This window comes from Lepidochelys kempii, chromosome 11 (assembly GCF_965140285.1).
Source record: "Lepidochelys kempii isolate rLepKem1 chromosome 11, rLepKem1.hap1, whole genome shotgun sequence".
Classification (NCBI taxonomy): Eukaryota; Metazoa; Chordata; order Testudines; family Cheloniidae; genus Lepidochelys; species Lepidochelys kempii.
In genome coordinates, this window is record NC_136390.1 from 59,258,276 (window position 1) to 59,276,486 (window position 18,211).

Below are 18,211 nucleotides of genomic sequence, written 5' to 3' on the forward strand. Positions count from 1 at the left end.
CCCTGCAGCGCCGCAACGCACCTGGCCACGGGGCCGCTCCCTCCCCCCCAACAAGCGCCGCGCTCATTGGCTATTTCCGCCTCTCCCTCCACTCGTGCCCCGGCCCAGGGCCGCGAGGCACCGGGGCTGGGAACCCGGGACTCGCCTCCAAGAACGGCGGCTACAGCTCCGGCGAAACGGGGCGGGGCCTCGGCGCCGGCTCGGAGCGATCGGCAGCGGGGCAGGAAAAGCTCCCGGAACCTACGCGCCCGGTAGCGTTCCCTGTCGGAGCCAATCTCCGACGGCGACTTCCGCTTCCGGGGCCGGTGCGCCCGGACTGGGCAGGGGTGACGGAGCGGCCAGGTAACGGGGAGGGGCGGAGAGGGCCCAAGCGCTACGCGGGAGGCAGCGGTGTCGGTTCTCCCCTCCCCCGTCCCTGGGCGAAGGCATCGTGCGTTACCTCTCTCGCCCCCACCCGCGGGCGCTGCTGGGGCGTAGCACCGTAGGCCCGGAGACTGGAGAGGTCATGGAGTCCCCTGCGCGCCCGGCGGGGCTACGTCTGACCGAGCGCACCCCTGGCCGGCGTTTGTCCAACCTGCTCTTAAAAATCCCCACCGCTGGCGATTCCACAGCCTCCCGAGGCAGCGTCTTCCCGCGCTCAACCACCCTGGCGGGAAGTTTTTCCTAAAGTCCAACCGAAACCGCCCTCGCTGCCAGTTAAGCCCCTTGCTTCTTGCCCTGCCCTCAGAGGTTAAGAAGAACAATTCTCCTCCCCCTCCTCCTTGTAACAGCCTTTCACATACTTGAAAATTGTTATCCTGTCCCCTCTCAGTCTTCTCTTTTCCAAACTGTACAAACCCAATTCTTTCAATCTTCCCTCGTAGGTCATGTTTCCTAGACCTTTAATCATTTTTGTTACTCTTCTCTGGACTTTCTCCAGTTGTCCACATCCTTCCTGAAATGTGGCGCCCAGAATTGGACACAATACTCCAGTTGAGGCTTAATCAGCACGGAGGAGGAGAGCAGAAGAATTACTTCTCGGGCCTTGCTCACACCACTCCTGCTAATACATCCCAGAATCGTTTTTTTTTTTTTCTTTGTTTTTGCAACAGTGTTACACTGTTGACTCATGTTTAGCTTCTGATTAACTATGACCCCCGGATTCCTTTCTGCAGTACTCCTTAGGCCAGTGGCCTCCAACCTTTTTATGCACAAGATCCCTTTTTTTTTTAATTTAAGTGCAACCCAGGACCTACCCATCCCCTTCCCCGAGGCCCCGCTCTGCTCACTCCATCTCCTTCCCTCTGTCACTTGCTATCCCCCACCCCCACTCACTTTCACTGGGCTGGGGTTGGGGTTTGGGAGGGGGTGTGGGCTCTAGGCTGGGGCTGAGAGGTTTGGAGTGTGGGAGGGGGCTCTGGGCTGAGCCTGGGGCAGAGTGTTGGGATGCAGGAGGGGATGCAGGCTCTAGGAGGGAGTTGGGTGCAGGAGAGGGCTCCAGGCTGGGGTGAGTGTTGGAGAGCCGGAGGGGGTATGGGGTGCTGGCTCCAGGAGGGGGCTTAGGGCTAGGGGTTTGGGGTGCAGGCTCCTGCCGGGCAGCACTTATCTCGAGCGGCTCCCAGTTGATGGTGCAGTGGGGCTAAGGCAGGTTCCCTGCCTGCCCCAGCCCCACGCCGTACCCGAAAGTGGCCATTATGCCCCTGTGGCGCCTGGGGGCGGGGGCAGAACAGGGCTCCACGCACAGCTCCTCTCTGCAGGCACCACCCCTGCAGTTCCTGTTGGCTGCAGTTCCCCATTCCCGGCCAATGGGAGCTGCAGGGGCAGTGCTTGCAGGCAGGAGCAGCACACGGAGACCCCTTCCCTCCCGGGGCCTCAGGGGCATGCGGGCTGCTTCCTGGAGCAGTGCAGGGCCAGGGAAGGCAGGGAGCCTGCCTTAGCCCTGCTGCACCACCGGACTTTTAGCAGCCAGAGATTGTGATTGACTGGCAAAGGCTCCAGGATCAATCAGTCGATTGCGATCTACTGGTTGGTGACCTCTGCCTTAGACAGTGTTTTCTCATTTTGTATGTGTGCAACTGATAGTTCGTTCCTAAGTGGAGTACTTTGCATTTGTCCGTATTGAATTTCATCCTATTTACTTCAGACCATTTCTCCAGTTTGTCCAGATCATTTCAATTTTAATCCTATTTTCCTAAGCACGTGCAACCCCTTCCAGCTTGGCATCGTGTGTTACTTAACCCTTTCCAACCGGAGTGCTCTTCCTCTCCTCAGCCCTCCTCCTTCCACCACCCCCACTGCTGTCCCTGGGAATGGGCATCCTGTGTTACCTAACCCTCCCCTACCTCCTTGTGCTCTTCCTCCACCCAGTCGTCCCCCCGTGTGCCCCTTCCCACTTTGCCACCTTCACCTGATTCTGCCCCCCCCCCCCGCCAACTTTGAATGTTTCTAATTTATTTACATTTCAGTGACTAAGGGATTTTTTAAAAATTACATAGCCTCTTCTGACCTTGATTTTCTGCTAGGGCTATAAACATAAACCACCACAGAATAAGTCACCTTTGTAGTGGGTGGGAGGCAGTGCCGCCTGGGCAGGGCACGGATTGGGAGCCAGAAAACCCCAGCTCTGCCACTGAACTGCTGTGTGATGCTGTAAGTGTCTTTGCACTTGGAGATTTAGGTATGAAAAATGTTGTATAAGTATTTAAGCGTTGCTCTTTGGAGGCACTGTTCATTGGCCCCTGGCTTTGTGCTGGTGTGTTTGTCTCAGTGCTCTGTTGCTATTGAAGAATAGCTCACTGGTTTTTAGATGTGATACACTGTATACGTGTTCCCAGTATTTTTTTTTTTTTAGTATATCTTCCCACGAGGAAAAATGGTTCCTAGTAGAAGGATAACTGGGAAAGGGTTATACAAATCTCTTCCTTACTATTTTGATGGGAAAATATATATAGTTATCTCCATCTTTAATTCCTTCAGGCTTTCATAGTCTTTGGACACCATCTCCCTCTTGTCCCCCAGAAGTCTTGGAGGCCCTTTCAATCACCTCTTTTTAGCACCACTACAGTCAACTAACTTCTGTTAAAAACTAGGAATACTGAATCATTTTTAACTTACTTTTTCCAACAAAATATGTTGAAATGTGGAGGTCACAAACCGCTGCTGATAGGACAGCTTAGTGTTTTTTGAAGAGAGGACACTTAAAAATTATCACATTTTCTCCTCCAGCCCTTCCTTCTTTTACTCAATAGGTAACCCTCTACACCTTCCCCCAAAATTGCCCTCATTAATCATTAGTTTTTATTTATAAAAGAGTCCAACCAAAGCTCTAGGTACATGTACAACAATTTAAAACGCAGAACATCAGAATACATTCCCTACTATCATAAAATAACTATCTTTGTCTCCACCCTCATCAGCTTGTCCTCTGCTTGTTTATGGGCCTTTACTGTTGCTCCGTTGACTTCAACAGAGCTATGCTGTCTTATATCAGCTGAGGATCTGGCCCTATCTTTTTGTTTTTCGGTGATGAGGAGCCAAATCAGCTCCATTGGGGGTTGGTACACAGCTGTGACACTATCAGTAGTCCAAAGAGTTAATTACAATATGAGTTTGGAAAGCCAATGTCCCTAGTTAGATTGACAGAAACACTGTTTTTGTAGGCGTCATGTGAGTTGAATAATTTTAAAATGTTGTTAATAAATATTAACATGATCAGTGACGTTGATTTGTCTAACTTGATGATTTCCAAACTGGTCTGCTGTCCACTTGCCAAGGGCCACGAAGAGCAGGCTGGTCATATGGAGGAATTTAGATTAAACAATCAAAGTGGTTTCTTCTAGCCTTAAAAATCTGTGATTTAGGTCAGGGCTTAAACACTTTCATAGTTTGATTACATTGAGTCTGCTTAGTCTGATCAAATTCATTAAGACCAAGATGTCAAATTACTATTCATTTTTGGTTTATAATACATAAAAAAAATCTGTCTCGTGCTTTGGACATCTTTGATGTTTCCTTAAAACTCATACAGTAGAGAATAATGCATCTGATTTTCACCATATATTTGAGATAATGGACTAACCCCTTAGTGCAAAAAGATTAAAGTACTCCCCCTCCCCAGATACCAGCTGTCCAACTTCACTTTCCCAACAGTCTGAGATTAAAAAAATGAAATTTTCAACATACCACAAAGGTCAACAAACTTGGGTTATTTCAGCCGAAAGACAGGGAGTGAGATCCAAATATGAAGGGCCCATATATACCTTTGTTGATGGCCATGGTAACAGTATTGCTCAGAGAGAGAGACGATCTTTTAAGAAAGCAGGATACAGGCTGTCCTAACTGGCATACAAATTGCAGTACATACCAATTAACAAAAAAATAGATTCTTTGACATACTTCTATGGCTGTAGCTGTGTCCAATGAGACATTTGAGAACAGAGTGAAATGTTTCATGCATTGTGATATGTACACCTTGTCCCTCAAATTAAATACTGGTAGTTAAGTTTCAAAATATTCATTGGAGTTGCATGTACTATATAATAAGTAGAGCTGGTTGGGAATTCTTTGACAGAACACTTTTTGTTGGAAGATGCTGATTTGTCAAAACCAAAACGTTGCAGAAACATTGGATTTCAATTGAACTTTTGTTGGGACGGTGTCTCAGGTGGAGATGGAATTTCTGGTGAAAATGGGCGGGGGGGGGCGTGCAAGCATGTACACAAACTCTATTCCCCCTTTCTCCCCTTTTTGGGTTCCAGGTATTTTAATGCACAATTTTAAAGGAGTTGTGATTAACCAGGTTTATTAGGGTACAGTTTATGCAGAACTAAGCCATAGTAGCATTAAATTAGAGTATTAAAAGAGTGTCTCCTAAAATGGTAAATTGTGTCTTTCATTATCCAATATGAGATTTTTGAAGCCATAAGACTATTTTAAAATTTAAATTATTCAAATAAGGAGATTTAATGCATCAGTGCTCAGAAAAAATGGTAATGTAATTTCCTAAATGGTAAAAAGATTTCCAACATGAAATATTTCAATCAAAAATGTTAGAAATGTTTATACTAGACAGTGTTTTTGAAAACACATTAGCATCTGTGAAAGGATCACAATGACATTACAATACCAAATTTGGATAAACTGTCATCTCTAATGTCCTGCAATGTTTGCTTTTATATATTTCAATCATATGTAAATCCTTCCCATCTCCCTGGGCAACATCTCTAATGTGTTCAGCTTTGTATCTGAAAATCCACATAGTGCTAGTCACTTTGAGTAGAAACTAGTATTGTTCTGTAAAGAAGATAAATGCTAGTGTTCACAAATTCCCTTACAATGATTATCAGAGAAGAATGTTGCCTTTTGGTACACTAGCTGTCACTGGAGTTCAGTGAACTGAACAGTTAGAACCCCAGGCAGATTGGTCAAGTGCTGCTAATCAGAAATGATTTACCAAAACTAGTATAGCATACCTAACCATGAAAATTTGACTTTTGAAGCACAGCGTGAAGGATCTCTACATTATTATTATTATTTATTATTAGAACTCTTAATAAAACATCTGTTTCTATTCTGAGGAGTACTGTTTACAACATTGCTGAAGCTGCCTCGGTACGGTACGGTGGTGTTAGAAATCACTCTCCCTCTCCTCCCCAATTTTCCGAAGGAGAACGTCTGTCTTAGGAAGTCTGTTCAAACAAAAGTAAATTGTGTACCTTGAAAGAGCTGTCGGTTTTTTTTAATCTTTTCCTGCAGACATGGGGCATGGACATGAGCATGGTCATGGGAAAATGGAACTCCCTGACTATAAACAATGGAAGATAGAGGGTACTCCACTACAGGATGTCCAAGAAAAACTGGCTAAGCGGGGTCTCAGAGACCCATGGATTCGGTAAGTGAGAGAATGCATCATTCAGATATGTAGATACACACACACACACACACACACACGTGTGCACACTTCCTGTAACCTTGTGATGTCATTGTGGATGGTTCTTTTTAGCAAAAACGCTGGAAAAACACCTAGAGTACATCCGTTAACACATAAAAAAATGTAGTTCATTTTTTGTGTAGAGGTTACTTGTATTGCGTTACCCTCAGAGCCTCCTCACATTGTAAAGTTCAGCCATACTTTTTGATGTTTTATGATTAAATGAAAACATGTCCTTCCAGATTTTGTTCTGCAGGAGAGGTGAGCACACTGTTTACATTTAGCCTGACCTATCCCACAAATACTTAAGTTGGGGAGTTCCATGATCTTGGCCTTCGTTGAGCAAGGCATTGAAACAATGCTTGAATTTAAGTGTGTGAGTAATCCTGTCCCTATTCAGCAAAGCACTTAAGCATGGGCTTAAATCTCATTGATTTCAATGGAACTTCAGTACAGTATGTGCTTAAAAGCTTTGCTGAATAGGAACAGGATTACTTGTGTGCTTATTAAGTGTTTTGCTGAATTGAGGCCTTTAATTGAAGTTTTGAACTGTAGTAGCAGATGCCTTGGGGTTTCATTCTGCTTTGTTCTATGTTTGCTAAGCAGTTCATGAAAATTATATAGAAAACTGTTAAGGTGAATCAAGTCATGGAAGACGTGATCTTAGTCCCCTGAACTGGGGAGGTATTTTACTCCCTAGAGCTATTATACATTGTTTAGATAGCTATAGAGATAGGGCTTGGATGGGGAGAAATATATAACATTCTCCTTTACCATTTTTCAGCCTTCGGGAATGAAAAGTGGCATGCCTCATGCTCCATTGTCCCATTCTACAGGAAGACAAAAGCCCTACAATAGCTATTCCATGGTCCTATAGGGAAATCATCATACCTGCTTCCTCCTATACTGCTATGCAGTTTTTACCATGAGTTTTAAAGCAAGCTGTTGGGGGGATATTGCTGTATCAATTCTTCTTATGACCTATTGGGGGTGGGTTTGGGTGGATTGAGTGATCCTTTATTTGCTTTTATTTGTTCAGAAGATAGTGTAAGAGTATTACATAGTCTCTAACTTTATGTCAATGACTATATTTTAATGTTACCAGGAGTTGTGTTACCAGGTATTAACTATCTACGGTTATCAGCTGTCTCTGAACCCTACTTTGTAAGCCCCTGACATTCCGTTTTTTATTCTTGCTTCTATTTCTTGTGAGTTCAAGCTTATAAAATTCTCTCTAGTTAAATAGTTAATTTTATCAGGAGCACAATAATATTTCTCTTTTCTGCAGGAGTAAAGTTTACTACAACAAAAAAATGGCCATACTCCAACACATTCTTCCAAAATGCAGCATAAATAGCCAGTAAATTAATCCCACACCCTCTTGTGCACATGCTTCCTAAGTATATTGCTCTGAAACTGCTCCAAAATGCTGCATAGGGCTTAGAAAAACTCATACTGTTTATTCCCTTTCCTAGGTGAAAAATTGCCGTGTTTCTCAGAACACGGGTTTATGAGTTGAAAAAAATGAATTGTTTACTGGATTTGTTGAATATTGACTAAGGAAGAAAGTGCAGAATCTCTTGTAGATTAAAGTATTGGATCTCTCCTGCATGTCTTTGCCTAATGCAGAATTATGTATAAAGCAATGCTTAAATCCCACACTGAGACAAGCCTTCAGTACTAGTTTCATAGCAATCTCTTTAGTGAAGACATGATAGAAGTATCAAGATCTGTGTACTACATTTATTAATAAAAAGAAAAGGAGTACTTGTGGCACCTTAGAGACTAACCAATTTATTTGAGCATGAGCTTTCGTGAGCTACAGCTCACTTCATCGGATGCATACCGTGGTATCCGTGCATACAGTTTTCCACGGTATGCATCCGATGAAGTGAGCTGTAGCTCACGAAAGCTCATGCTCAAATAAATTGGTTAGTCTCTAAGGTGCCACAAGTCCTCCTTTTTCTTTTTGCGAAGACAGACTAACACGGCTGTTACTCTGAAACCTACATTTATTAATGTTGTCCTTCTGAAGAATATCTTGTACTAAGAATCCTAAAGTAGCAAAACCTCTCTGGGCTTTTTTCTTTTAGTTGGTATTGGCACCTGTCAAAAGGCTGGGAAATCTAAGACCAGTGTAGCCTAATTTATTTACGTACAACTTCTATGTAGATTTAGCCCTGGTGAACAAATACAGATTTACAGCCCTGAAGACTGAAATTCTTTATCCACTTAGTAGGAACAAAGTACTAGCACCTACAGAACAAGTCTCCCATCCAGTGTGCCTTAACCCTGAGGCAGAGACACTACCTACACAGGACAAAGGGTAGATGAGTGTCTACAGACCATTCAGTCCTTGACAACTCTGCTGAGACTCTCATCAAAACTATCAGTATCAAATGCGGTGATGGTGATTCTGATTTAGGTTCTTATCCTCTGGTAGATTGTTTTTTCCTTAGCTGTGTCTCTGTGTCCTCTGCAAATATGATAGTGGAATTCAGAGCTTTGTTTCTGGAACAGATTATATTATTTGTGATGGATTTAATATTTCATCTGGATCTGATAAGTCTAAGTACTTTATGACTGAAGAGGTAGTAACAGCTGTAGTTCACATAAATGCTCAGTGAGGTAAAGGCTTGCATAAGACAGATTGTTATGGTCTTTAAACCAAAAGATAGAAATAAAGAATATCTATCTTTTTAAACAGCACAGAAAGGTCTATTCAAACTATGTTGAGAGTAAAAAGAAAAGGAGGACTTGTGGCACCTTAGAGACTAACAAATTTATTTGAGCATAAGCTTTCGTGAGCTACAGCTCACTTCATTGGATGCATTCAGTGGAAAATACAGTGGGGACGAGTTTTTTCATGCAGTTTGATAGATTTCCGCTCCATAAGGCTAAATTCAGTGCCTTGCATGTTAATTTCACCAGTAAGACTCAAGCAAGGAAATGTCTAATGCTTTACCATTAGATGGTAAACTCTTTGGGTCAGGGATTGTCTTTTCGTTCTGTGCTTGTACAGTACCTAGCACAATGGGTCCTGGTGTCTGACTAAAACTCCTAGATGTTAAAGTAATACAAATAATGATATTTACACCTGCCTCATTCAGAAGTGGCACAGGAGCACTTGCTTCATTCACTCCATATCTTGTATATAAACAACTTGTGGGTTCTGTTTTTCCAGCATACAGAAAGTAAGTAGGACACAGAAACAGAAGACACTGCACATGTATAGCTAAAGTTGCAGAAAAAATATATTTTCTTACTGAAGGTGTCTTATGTGATCATGTAATATGGTAATTAAAGGTTGGCATGACACACATGCATAAGGGGGCATAGTTAACTTTATAGTATTTCCTGAAGTTTCCTGAGTGCTTTAACTATGGAAACCTTACATTCAAAAAAGCTATGCATTGAAAATAACTTTTTGCATATAAATGCATTTGTGTTGTCATATGGAATCTGAGTGGATCTTCTAACTTTGTTCTATCTGTCGGTTTTGGTTTTTCCTAGCAATGAAGCATGGAGATATATGGGTGGCTTTGCAAAACCTGTCACTGTTATGGACGTTCTCACCAAAGGTTTCAAGTGGGGATTCGTAGCCTTTGTGGTAGCTCTTGGGGTTGAGTACACACTGTTCCCTCCGAAGAAAAATGGAGGACATCACTGAAGATGGAGTAGCAGAACTTCTCAAAGTTATTTACACAGTTCTAAATTAAAATGTTATACAATAGCTTACTGCTTTTGTTGCACATGTAAAGATGCCTATTAAAATTTCTCATTGGCAAGAGCATGTTTCTGTGGCTTTGTCATCTTGTCTTGGAGGGAAAAAAAATAAAAACTTACCAATGATGCTCCCAAATCTAAACCTGACTTGATTCATGGAAAAACAAGATCCACGTGAGATGATATGTATCATTGATTGAACTAGTGAGGAAAATAATATTGATGCTCTGCCAACTTGAAACTCCAAAAGAAGAAGCTGCTTGTACCCTATTGTACAGCTCTTCACAATACTAACACCCCTCCTTTCTTGCAAGCTTTGATCAGCTGTGAAATAGTGAACAGATCAACAGTTAACTAACACTAGCCTTCGATCATAACTCCATACAGTGAATTGGAGCTGCCCTCAGAGGTGTTGCTCCAGGCTGTCTGCCAACTCAGGCTGAAATCATGCTTTTAAGGTTATTCATGCAAACAAATGGCTACCTAGACTTTTTTTTTAATGCAAACGTAGATTCTGGAGCACATGTAATTTCTAAAAATAGCTTATTAACTGCTGACATAGGGCTTGTCTTCACTTCAACAGTTAGTTCATTAGTATACTTGAGTTCCTGTCTTTGAGCTAGTCTTGCTCACTGTAAAATGACACTTGATCTACATAGAATAGTTGGCTTAGCAGCTGATAAGTTGTTGTAACTCAGCTGCTGCATTCTCCAGTGTCAGCAGCAGTCTATCTTAACAGTCCCACCCTTCCCCCAGACACAATTCAGCTAGCATAAGCTTAAAGCACCACAAACTTGAGACAGAGATCTTTGTGTGAATGAGAGCTGGGTTTGGGGCAAAACTCCAAGTGATAGCCCAAGCTAACAATTCAGTGTGAGGTAATGTTAAAGAGGTAATGTTCTCAGTTCAGTATGTATTGAGAAGCTGGTATTTTGAATTAAGCCATGTACTGCAGAGAAGATAACTCTATAGAGTAATATTAACTGCAACTGTGGAAACTGATTGGGAAACTATCTTACACAAGTTTCAGAGTGGTAGCCATGTTGCTGGCACATGATGGCATATATCACATTGGTAGATGTGCAGGTGAATCACATTTGCTCCAATCAGACAGAGACAAACACCTACAGGATCTCTATCAAGCGTTCTTACAATTACAATACCCACCCAGTGAAGTGAAGAAACAGATTGACAGAGCCAGAAGGGTACCCAGAAGTCACCTACTACAGGACAGGCCCAACAAAGAAAGTAACAGATCGCCACTAGCCGTCACCTACAGCCCCCAACTCAAACCTCTCCAACGCATCATCAAGGATCTACAACCTATCCTGAAGGACAACCCCTCACTCTCACAGACCTTGGGAGACAGGCCAGTCCTCGCTTACAGACAGCTCCCCAACCTGAAGCAAATACTCACCAGCAACTACACACCACCCAGCAAAAACACTAACCCAGGAACCAATCCCTGCAACAAACCCCGTAGCCAACTCTGTTCATATATCTATCCAAGGGACACCATCATAGGACCTAACCACATCAGTCACAGCATCAGGGGCTCGTTCACCTGCACATACATCTACCAATATGATATGTGCCAGCAATGCCCCTCTGCCATGTATATTGGCCAAACCAGACAATCTCTATGCAAAAGAATAAATGGACACAAATCAGACATCAAGAATTGTAACATTCAAAAACCAGGAGGAGAGCTCTTCAGTCTGCTGGGACATTCAATAACAGACTTTTTCTTCAACAAAAAACTTCAAAAACAGATTTCAATGAGAAACTGCAGAACTGGAATTAATTTGCAAACTGGACACCATCAAATTAGGCCTGAATAAAGACTGGGAGTGGCTGGGTCACTGCAAAAAGTAATTTTCCCTCTGTTGATATTCACCCCTTCTTGCCAACACTTGAGAATAGGCCATTTCCACCTTGATTGAATTGGCCTTGTTAGCACAGGCCCCCCCACTTGGTAGGGCAACTCCCATCTTTTCGTGTGCTGTAATATATATACTGCTTACTGTATTTTTTCACTCCATGCTTCTGATGAAGTGGGTTTTAGCCCACGAAAACTTATGCCCAAATAAATTTGTTAGTCTCTAAGGTGCCACAAGGACTCCTCGTTGTTTTTATCTTACACAAGATAATCTTCTGAGCCAGCTCAAGTGCTGCAATAAGTAAATGAGAATATGAGTGTGAGATACGGGAGATATTTTTTTTACTACCTCAGTTGCACTGGGTGTTACTGAAAGATCTTCTAAAACGTATTTCAAAGACAAATGTTTTTTCCAGGAGACTTAATTAAAACAGGATAACAAGGATAAAGAATATGTCTCCTCAGAGCTCAGAAAATACATATAACTTCAAATGCCTGGTAAATAGTATATGAAAACCCAAGATGCTCCACACTGCTATTTGGCAAGGTTTCTTTAATGACGCTTGGTCAGAATATCCAGATTTTATACATAAAATAACTCATCTATTCTAACACATCTACAACCCAAAAAACAATTTATCCATAGAGTTGACCATATGGTAAGGTAGAACGTTCTAATTCGCAGCTCAGAAAACAGTAATCATTTCTTAAACTCAGTTATATAGGAAGGCTAAGTTGTGCTTTTCTTAATGAAAAAACATGAACTTTTTGGGAGATGGAGAGTTTAAGGAAGCTCTTTGTGGGGTGTTGGCAGGGCTGCTATGGGCATGTCAACAGCTGGGAGTGGGGAACAGGCATCGATTTCCATTCTCCTTACATTACCCCTGTGGGGAGTCAGGGGCTCCTCTTAGCGTGGGCCCATGGGAGTTACAAATTTTGCCGACAAATATCTAAATAAATTGTTCCCTTAAAAGCACAGAGGGTTTAAATCTTCCCCAATGTCTTTCAGGAAGAGAGAGACTGGTAGGCTGCTATCAGCACCACTAGAAAAAGATTGTGATAATTTCCTGTTTACATCAATGACGGTGTAATAAGAAAATACAATGGCTTTTATTTTACACAATTTTTGACAATTTTTCGTAAATAAGTGGAAGAACATCAAGATAGAAACAAATACTACATATAACGGCTGTTACAGTGTCACTGAGTAAAAATTACAAAATTTCAGACCTGGATTTATTTTTTAAATTTGATGTTACGAATACATTATATGATTAGAGCAGCAAATGTCCCAATTTATATATCAACAGAACATTGTCATACATTAAATAATTTAATATTTTCTCCATTTATGCTGTTTTCAACAATAATTAAATTGTTCTACTGTATGGATTTAGTTTATAGACTATATATATATATATATATATATTTGTCTTCCATTTTTTACTCTGTTTTTGAATATGAAGCCAAGTTGATTGCTCTTAACTAATTCTTTTTTAAGAGACACACTGCATGTTAATATCCCACGTGTGTTGTAATAAGAAAATTTGCTGTGACTTGCTGCCAGATTTAACATTTATATATTTAAACTCAAGGTTTTTACGACAAGGTGTGAAGGATGTTACAGGGGCTGCTTTGGTCCAGATTTTAAACGTACTAAATTATCCATTTCTGTGAAATGTCCTGCCAATGTGGAAGTTGGAACACTGGACTATCAAACACATACTGCCTCTTCGCTGCAACATAGCATTGTGTAAGGGGTCCATTCTGATCTCAGTTGTGTAGCAGCATGTTGCCTTGTGCCTTGAAAATCCAAAAGCAAGACAAATATAGTAAAAGATTTCAACAATTATTAACTTTGGCGAGAGGTTGAAATCACTGGATTTGTACAGCTTCCACAAAAGATCTTTCCTTGGGAATATGAAAATCATAGCTACCAAGGAAAGGAAGTCAGTGGAAATAATTTTCTTTGGTAAACACTGTTGCAAATGATGCCCTAAAACAGAAGAAAAATGTAAACACAATCATGGACCACCTTTTAACAAAAAGAAAAGGAGGACTTGTGGCACGTTTAGACTAACAAATTTATTTAAGCATAAGCTTTTGTGAGCTACAGCTCACTTCATTGGATGCATTCAGATGAAGTGAGTTGTAGCTCACGAAAGCTTATGCTCAAATAAATTGGTTAGTCTCTAAGGTGCCACAAGTCCTCCTTTTCTTTTTGCTAATACAGACTAACGCGCTGCTACTCTGACACCTTTTAACAGTAAGCTCAGACAACAGAATGATTTGCTAAGGAAAGTTGCTGAATTGTCATTATTGAGATACCACTTGAGATTAAAGCTAAAGAGGGAACAAACATGTGTGCTGTAGAAATTTGACCACTGTCCTGCATTGATTCAGTGGAATGGACTGCATGACTTGAGATTCTTTCCAACCCTAATATTTATAATGAACTCTGGTTTTCTGCACTTACACTTGATGCACCCACATGGCTCGTGGCTACTTACATTAATCCTTTTTGGTTAGATCAACAGGCTAATTATTCAAAAGTTTAGACCTTTACACTGAAATGTGCTGACATTTATTTTCCTGAATACCTATAAATAGCACCTTCTTTTTGAGATTTATTTATGTATGCATTTAGAGTTACAGTTTCTCACTGTTATGAATACAATAAATTATTATTTACCCTGTTAGCTATTTTGGGTTCTGTAATGCTATAAAGGGAGCTTAATTGTGCTATAGCTCCTGTATCGTCAAAAGAATTGTTGGCTAAATGTTCCAAATACTAAATATTTACTAGCAGTGATGTTAGCAAGATCCTATTTTGTTATTCGGATCCTAGGCTGAGTTTGCAGAGCTGGGACTGAAAAAGGTGGTAATAGATATAACGTTTTAAATTGTAAACGGGTCTGAAAACCATTTAATAATAAATCTAAAGCTCTGCAGTGTTATTTGTTACAGAATTTTTTTAATTACTGCACTTCAGGGTTTGGGTACCAAGAAATCATGGGCGTTAAAGTCTAATCTACTTAACACTGCATGTAAAACTCACTCATGGTACTAAATCATTAGCTTGCTTGTATACCAAAATTAAATTCAATAGTGAAGATAGATTCCAAGTTCACAGAGGCTTTTCTGCCTGCTGCCAGAAGAGATGGAAGTAGTGAAAATCCTAAAAAGGTCCACATGTAGTGGACAGTGTGTAGTACTTTATAGTCAGACAGCACCTTCAGCAAAATGGATACGTACCCCAGAGAATACTGTAGCAAAGGACAGAGACCAAGACACAGGCCATGCATTTGCCCCAGCCCATGGTGATAATAGCCCTCAAGCTGGTGTGTGGGGTTTTTGGAATAAAGGAAAGCACAAGCTTTGGAATGTTTTTTCTGCGTGAGAAATAGCTCTGATTATATGGATTGTTACGAGTAAATGCAAATATGTTATCTGTATTTTAAACTATAGTCAATGAATAGTGGTAGGTCCATATGTTTGTAGCCATTTAATCAACATTCTGAAAATGCATCTTATGAACAGCAGAAAGAAGAAATATTCCAGTTGCCCTTTAGCCATAGAGTTTGGCAGTCTCATAGTGCCTCATTCATCCTTGCTGTGGGGTCTGTCAAAGTCAGATTCAGGACTCATATAATTTGTCAGACCACTCTGTTTATTAGCAAAGCACTTTGCCAATGTACCCAGATATATGTGAGCCCCCTGCAAAAGCTCAATCTAACTTATTTATACAGAAGCCAAAGCCAATTTAACATAGGAGACAAAAGGAAGCAGAAACTGACAAATATACATACATATCTTATTTGCATGCTAATGTTTACCAATCTCCTAGCTCAGTAGGAGCTCTAAGTTCATTAGTTTGAGGACCCATTGTCTCACACTCCTTAATGTTTCTCTTCCTGACAACTATATTTCAACAAACTCTTCAAGCAGCATTTCTTTAATGAATTACAATTTCAATATAATTCATTCTACTTTCACAGGTCCAACAGCTATAATGTCTTTATGTAGCTTGAACTGATGCAAAGTGAAATTGAAATATTTAAATGAAGAATAAAACCAAAATGAAAAAGCAACAACAAAAATATTAAAATAAATCCAGTACAGGTCAATATCATGGTCTGTCCCCAGTTATCTGCCACCTTTACCTACCTCATGCTACCAACAGCACAGTGTGTCAATTACTTCAAAGTCAATGGGACTTAAGGTGTGCTTAAATGCTTTCCTGATTCATGGCCTTAGAAATATGAAGGTAAGTGCTGTTATAAAAACCTAGACAGATAGAATAGTGATTTTTTCCTTGCTTATAATGTCCATGGATATAACATCAGACATGGCTATAATGTCAGTGTTATCACTTCCCCTTTTGATCTGCAACCTCAGTTTAGCCTATGATAACAGGGAGTATGCATGTTCACAGCATTACATGAGGAGAGTCACAGTTTTCCTTACCCTGCTTTTCTATGACATTGCTTTAACACCAAATATCATGCAGTGTGCTTTCAGTGTGAGGGTGCTGGCAAGAGAGGGTTTCTTGCAATAATCGTATCATGATACAATACAGGAGTGCAAAAACTCCTGATTTCTATTTCCTGGAGGGAGAGGCTTACATTTGCTAAAATGCCACTTTTTATACAACCCTTCTTATGACAAAGCTTTATTTTCACAGCCCAGTAAACGTCTGTGATCATGGGATTGCAGCTGTACTTTTCAGTGGAGTTTTACACCTCCATCTGATATTTTCCCAAGATGATGTTTATACAACAACAGCTTGTTTTACTAAGGCTCATTGTCTTACTTAATCCTTTCTTAAGCATCTCATGCTCTTGTGTCATTCTCTGTAAAGCAAAACAAGACATGCTATGTAAGGTACAATGTACAAAGTATTTCCACACTGAGCCCCAGGTCCCACTGCCTGGAATACACATGTGGATTGGCTGGTGTGCACTGTTTATTCCAGCTGGGTCCTGTATGAAATTGTGCTTGTGATGACGTGGTTTTAGATGGAAGCATAGAAGGAAACAAGTATTACTCAAGCTAACACTAGCTACGGTATTTTTTGAAATGCTTATGAGTCTTGTGCATCAGACATGTGTATGCCGCCCACCAAACACACTCTTTGCAGCACAACACGAATACTGTCTAGCAGTGGTGTGCCCTTTTGATGTGCATACTTTTGATTTTTTTTTATGCTATGTTGGCCTTAAGGTATGTCGTGAGCTGCCAGTGGTTTATGTTAGTTCTCTTACAGGCTTCAAAGAACCTTTAGAAACTAATCTGCAGGTGCTATTGTGTTTGGTGTACTGTTGAGATTTTATTTTCTGTATCTCATTGTAATTTTGAATCATTACAGAGCACTCCAAGTGCTTTAGCACGCAGGCGTGTATTTATTTAGAGCCTGATCTTGCTTCCATTGAAATCAGTAGGTATATTTCCTCGACTTCAGCAGCGCAGGATCAGGCCCTTAAATGTCATGGGTCAGATGTAAATGGCATAGCTCCATTAATTTCAACCAGCTGAAGGTCTGGCCATACATTATTAGTATTTTATTTTCAAAGACTCTCGGAGGTACACTGAAAATGGGATTCAACCCAATATCTGTAATCTGTGTATAAAGACTGTAATGTAATTTTAGATCCTTCTGGGTAAAAGGTGCCATGTAAACATTTATATGTTTGCCATACAAACTGCAAGAGGCTAATTAATTAAGATGAGCTATTATCAGCAGGAGAAAAAAACTTTTGTAGTGATAATCAAGATGGCCCATTTAGACAGTTGACAAGAAGGTGTGAGGATACTTAACATGGGGAAATACATTCAATATGTGTAATGACCCAGCCACCCCCAGTCTCTATTTAAACCCAAGTAAATGGTATCTAGTTTGCATATTAATTCAAGCTCAGCAGTTTCTCATTGGAATATAAAGAGAAGGAGTACTTGTGGCACCTTAGAGACTAACAAATTTATTTGAGCCTAAGCTTTCGTGAGCTACAGCTCACTTCATCGGATGCATTCAGTTTTTTCCACTGAATGCATCCGATGAAGTGAGCTGTAGCTCACGAAAGCTTAGGCTCAAATAAATTTTTTCGTCTCTAAGGTGCCACAAGTCCTCCTTTTCTTTTTGCAAATACAGACTAACACGGCTGCTACTCTGAAACCTGTCATTGGAGTCTGTTTTTGAAGCTTTTCTGTTGCAAAATTGCCACCCTTAATTCTTTTACTGAGTGGCCAGAGAGGTTGAAGTGTTCTCCTACTGGTTGTTGAATGTTATGATTCCTGATGTCAGATTTGTGTCCATTTATTCTTTTGCGTAGAGACTGTCCGGTTTGGCTAATGTTAGCCACTTACAATTTGTATGGCAACTTCCACTTTTTCTCTATGTATATATATATCTTCTTACTATGTGTTCCATTCTATGCATCCGATGAAGTGGGCTGTAGCCCATGAAAGCTTATGCTTTAATAAATTTGTTAGTCTTAAGGTGCCACAAGTACTCCTGTTCTTTTTGCGGATACAGACTAACACGGCTGCTACTCTGAAACCTGTAAACATTTATGTATGTGATATGATTAAGACTGTGAGTTTGTCTTGGAGGTCATGGATTCAGTGACTTTCCAGGACCTCTGGGACTTCTGCAGCAGCCGCTGCTGGGCAGTCTCGGGCCATTGCACCGCTCTCCCCCA

The 18,211-nt window shown here is 41.0% G+C and overlaps 2 protein-coding genes across 12 annotated transcripts in view; one reads left to right on the forward strand and one right to left on the reverse strand.

Annotated features, from left to right (window-relative positions):
* HYCC2 (hyccin PI4KA lipid kinase complex subunit 2) overlaps window positions 1-1,050 on the reverse strand; it is a 98,165-nt gene extending 97,115 nt beyond the window's left edge. For 3 of the 9 annotated variants that reach the window (XM_073306364.2, XM_073306362.2, XM_078848016.1), the window contains exon 1: window positions 783-1,050. The gene's annotated coding sequence lies outside the window, so the exon portion shown is untranslated. Of the gene's footprint in view, window positions 1-21; window positions 237-439 lie in introns of those variants that run through there. The other 6 variants (XM_073306360.2, XM_078848014.1, XM_073306358.2 and 3 more) reach the window with 4 other exon arrangements.
* NDUFB3 (NADH:ubiquinone oxidoreductase subunit B3) lies at window positions 195-9,701 on the forward strand. Of its 3 annotated transcripts, XM_073306391.2 has the most exons (4): window positions 195-342; window positions 2,502-2,656; window positions 5,734-5,869; window positions 9,422-9,701. In XM_073306391.2, the coding sequence occupies exons 3-4, from the start codon at window positions 5,736-5,738 to the stop codon at window positions 9,576-9,578; spliced, it is 291 nt and encodes a 96-aa protein (XP_073162492.1). In that variant the 5' UTR covers window positions 195-342; window positions 2,502-2,656; window positions 5,734-5,735; the 3' UTR covers window positions 9,579-9,701. The 3 variants fall into 3 exon arrangements, with proteins under 3 accessions (XP_073162492.1, XP_073162493.1, XP_073162494.1); XM_073306392.2 differs by lacking the exon at window positions 2,502-2,656 and having other exon boundaries at window positions 207-342; XM_073306393.1 differs by lacking the exon at window positions 195-342 and having other exon boundaries at window positions 2,538-2,628.
* Window positions 9,702-18,211: the final 8,510 nt, after the last annotated feature.

Excerpts from the sequence above, each read along its gene's own strand:
- NDUFB3 (XM_073306391.2), top strand. The coding sequence starts at position 5,736 with ATGGGGCATGGACATGAGCATGGTCATGGGAAAATGGAACTCCCTGAC. Across the intron at positions 5,870-9,421 it reads CTCAGAGACCCATGGATTCG|CAATGAAGCATGGAGATATA; the intron begins GTAAGTGAGAGA and ends GGTTTTTCCTAG.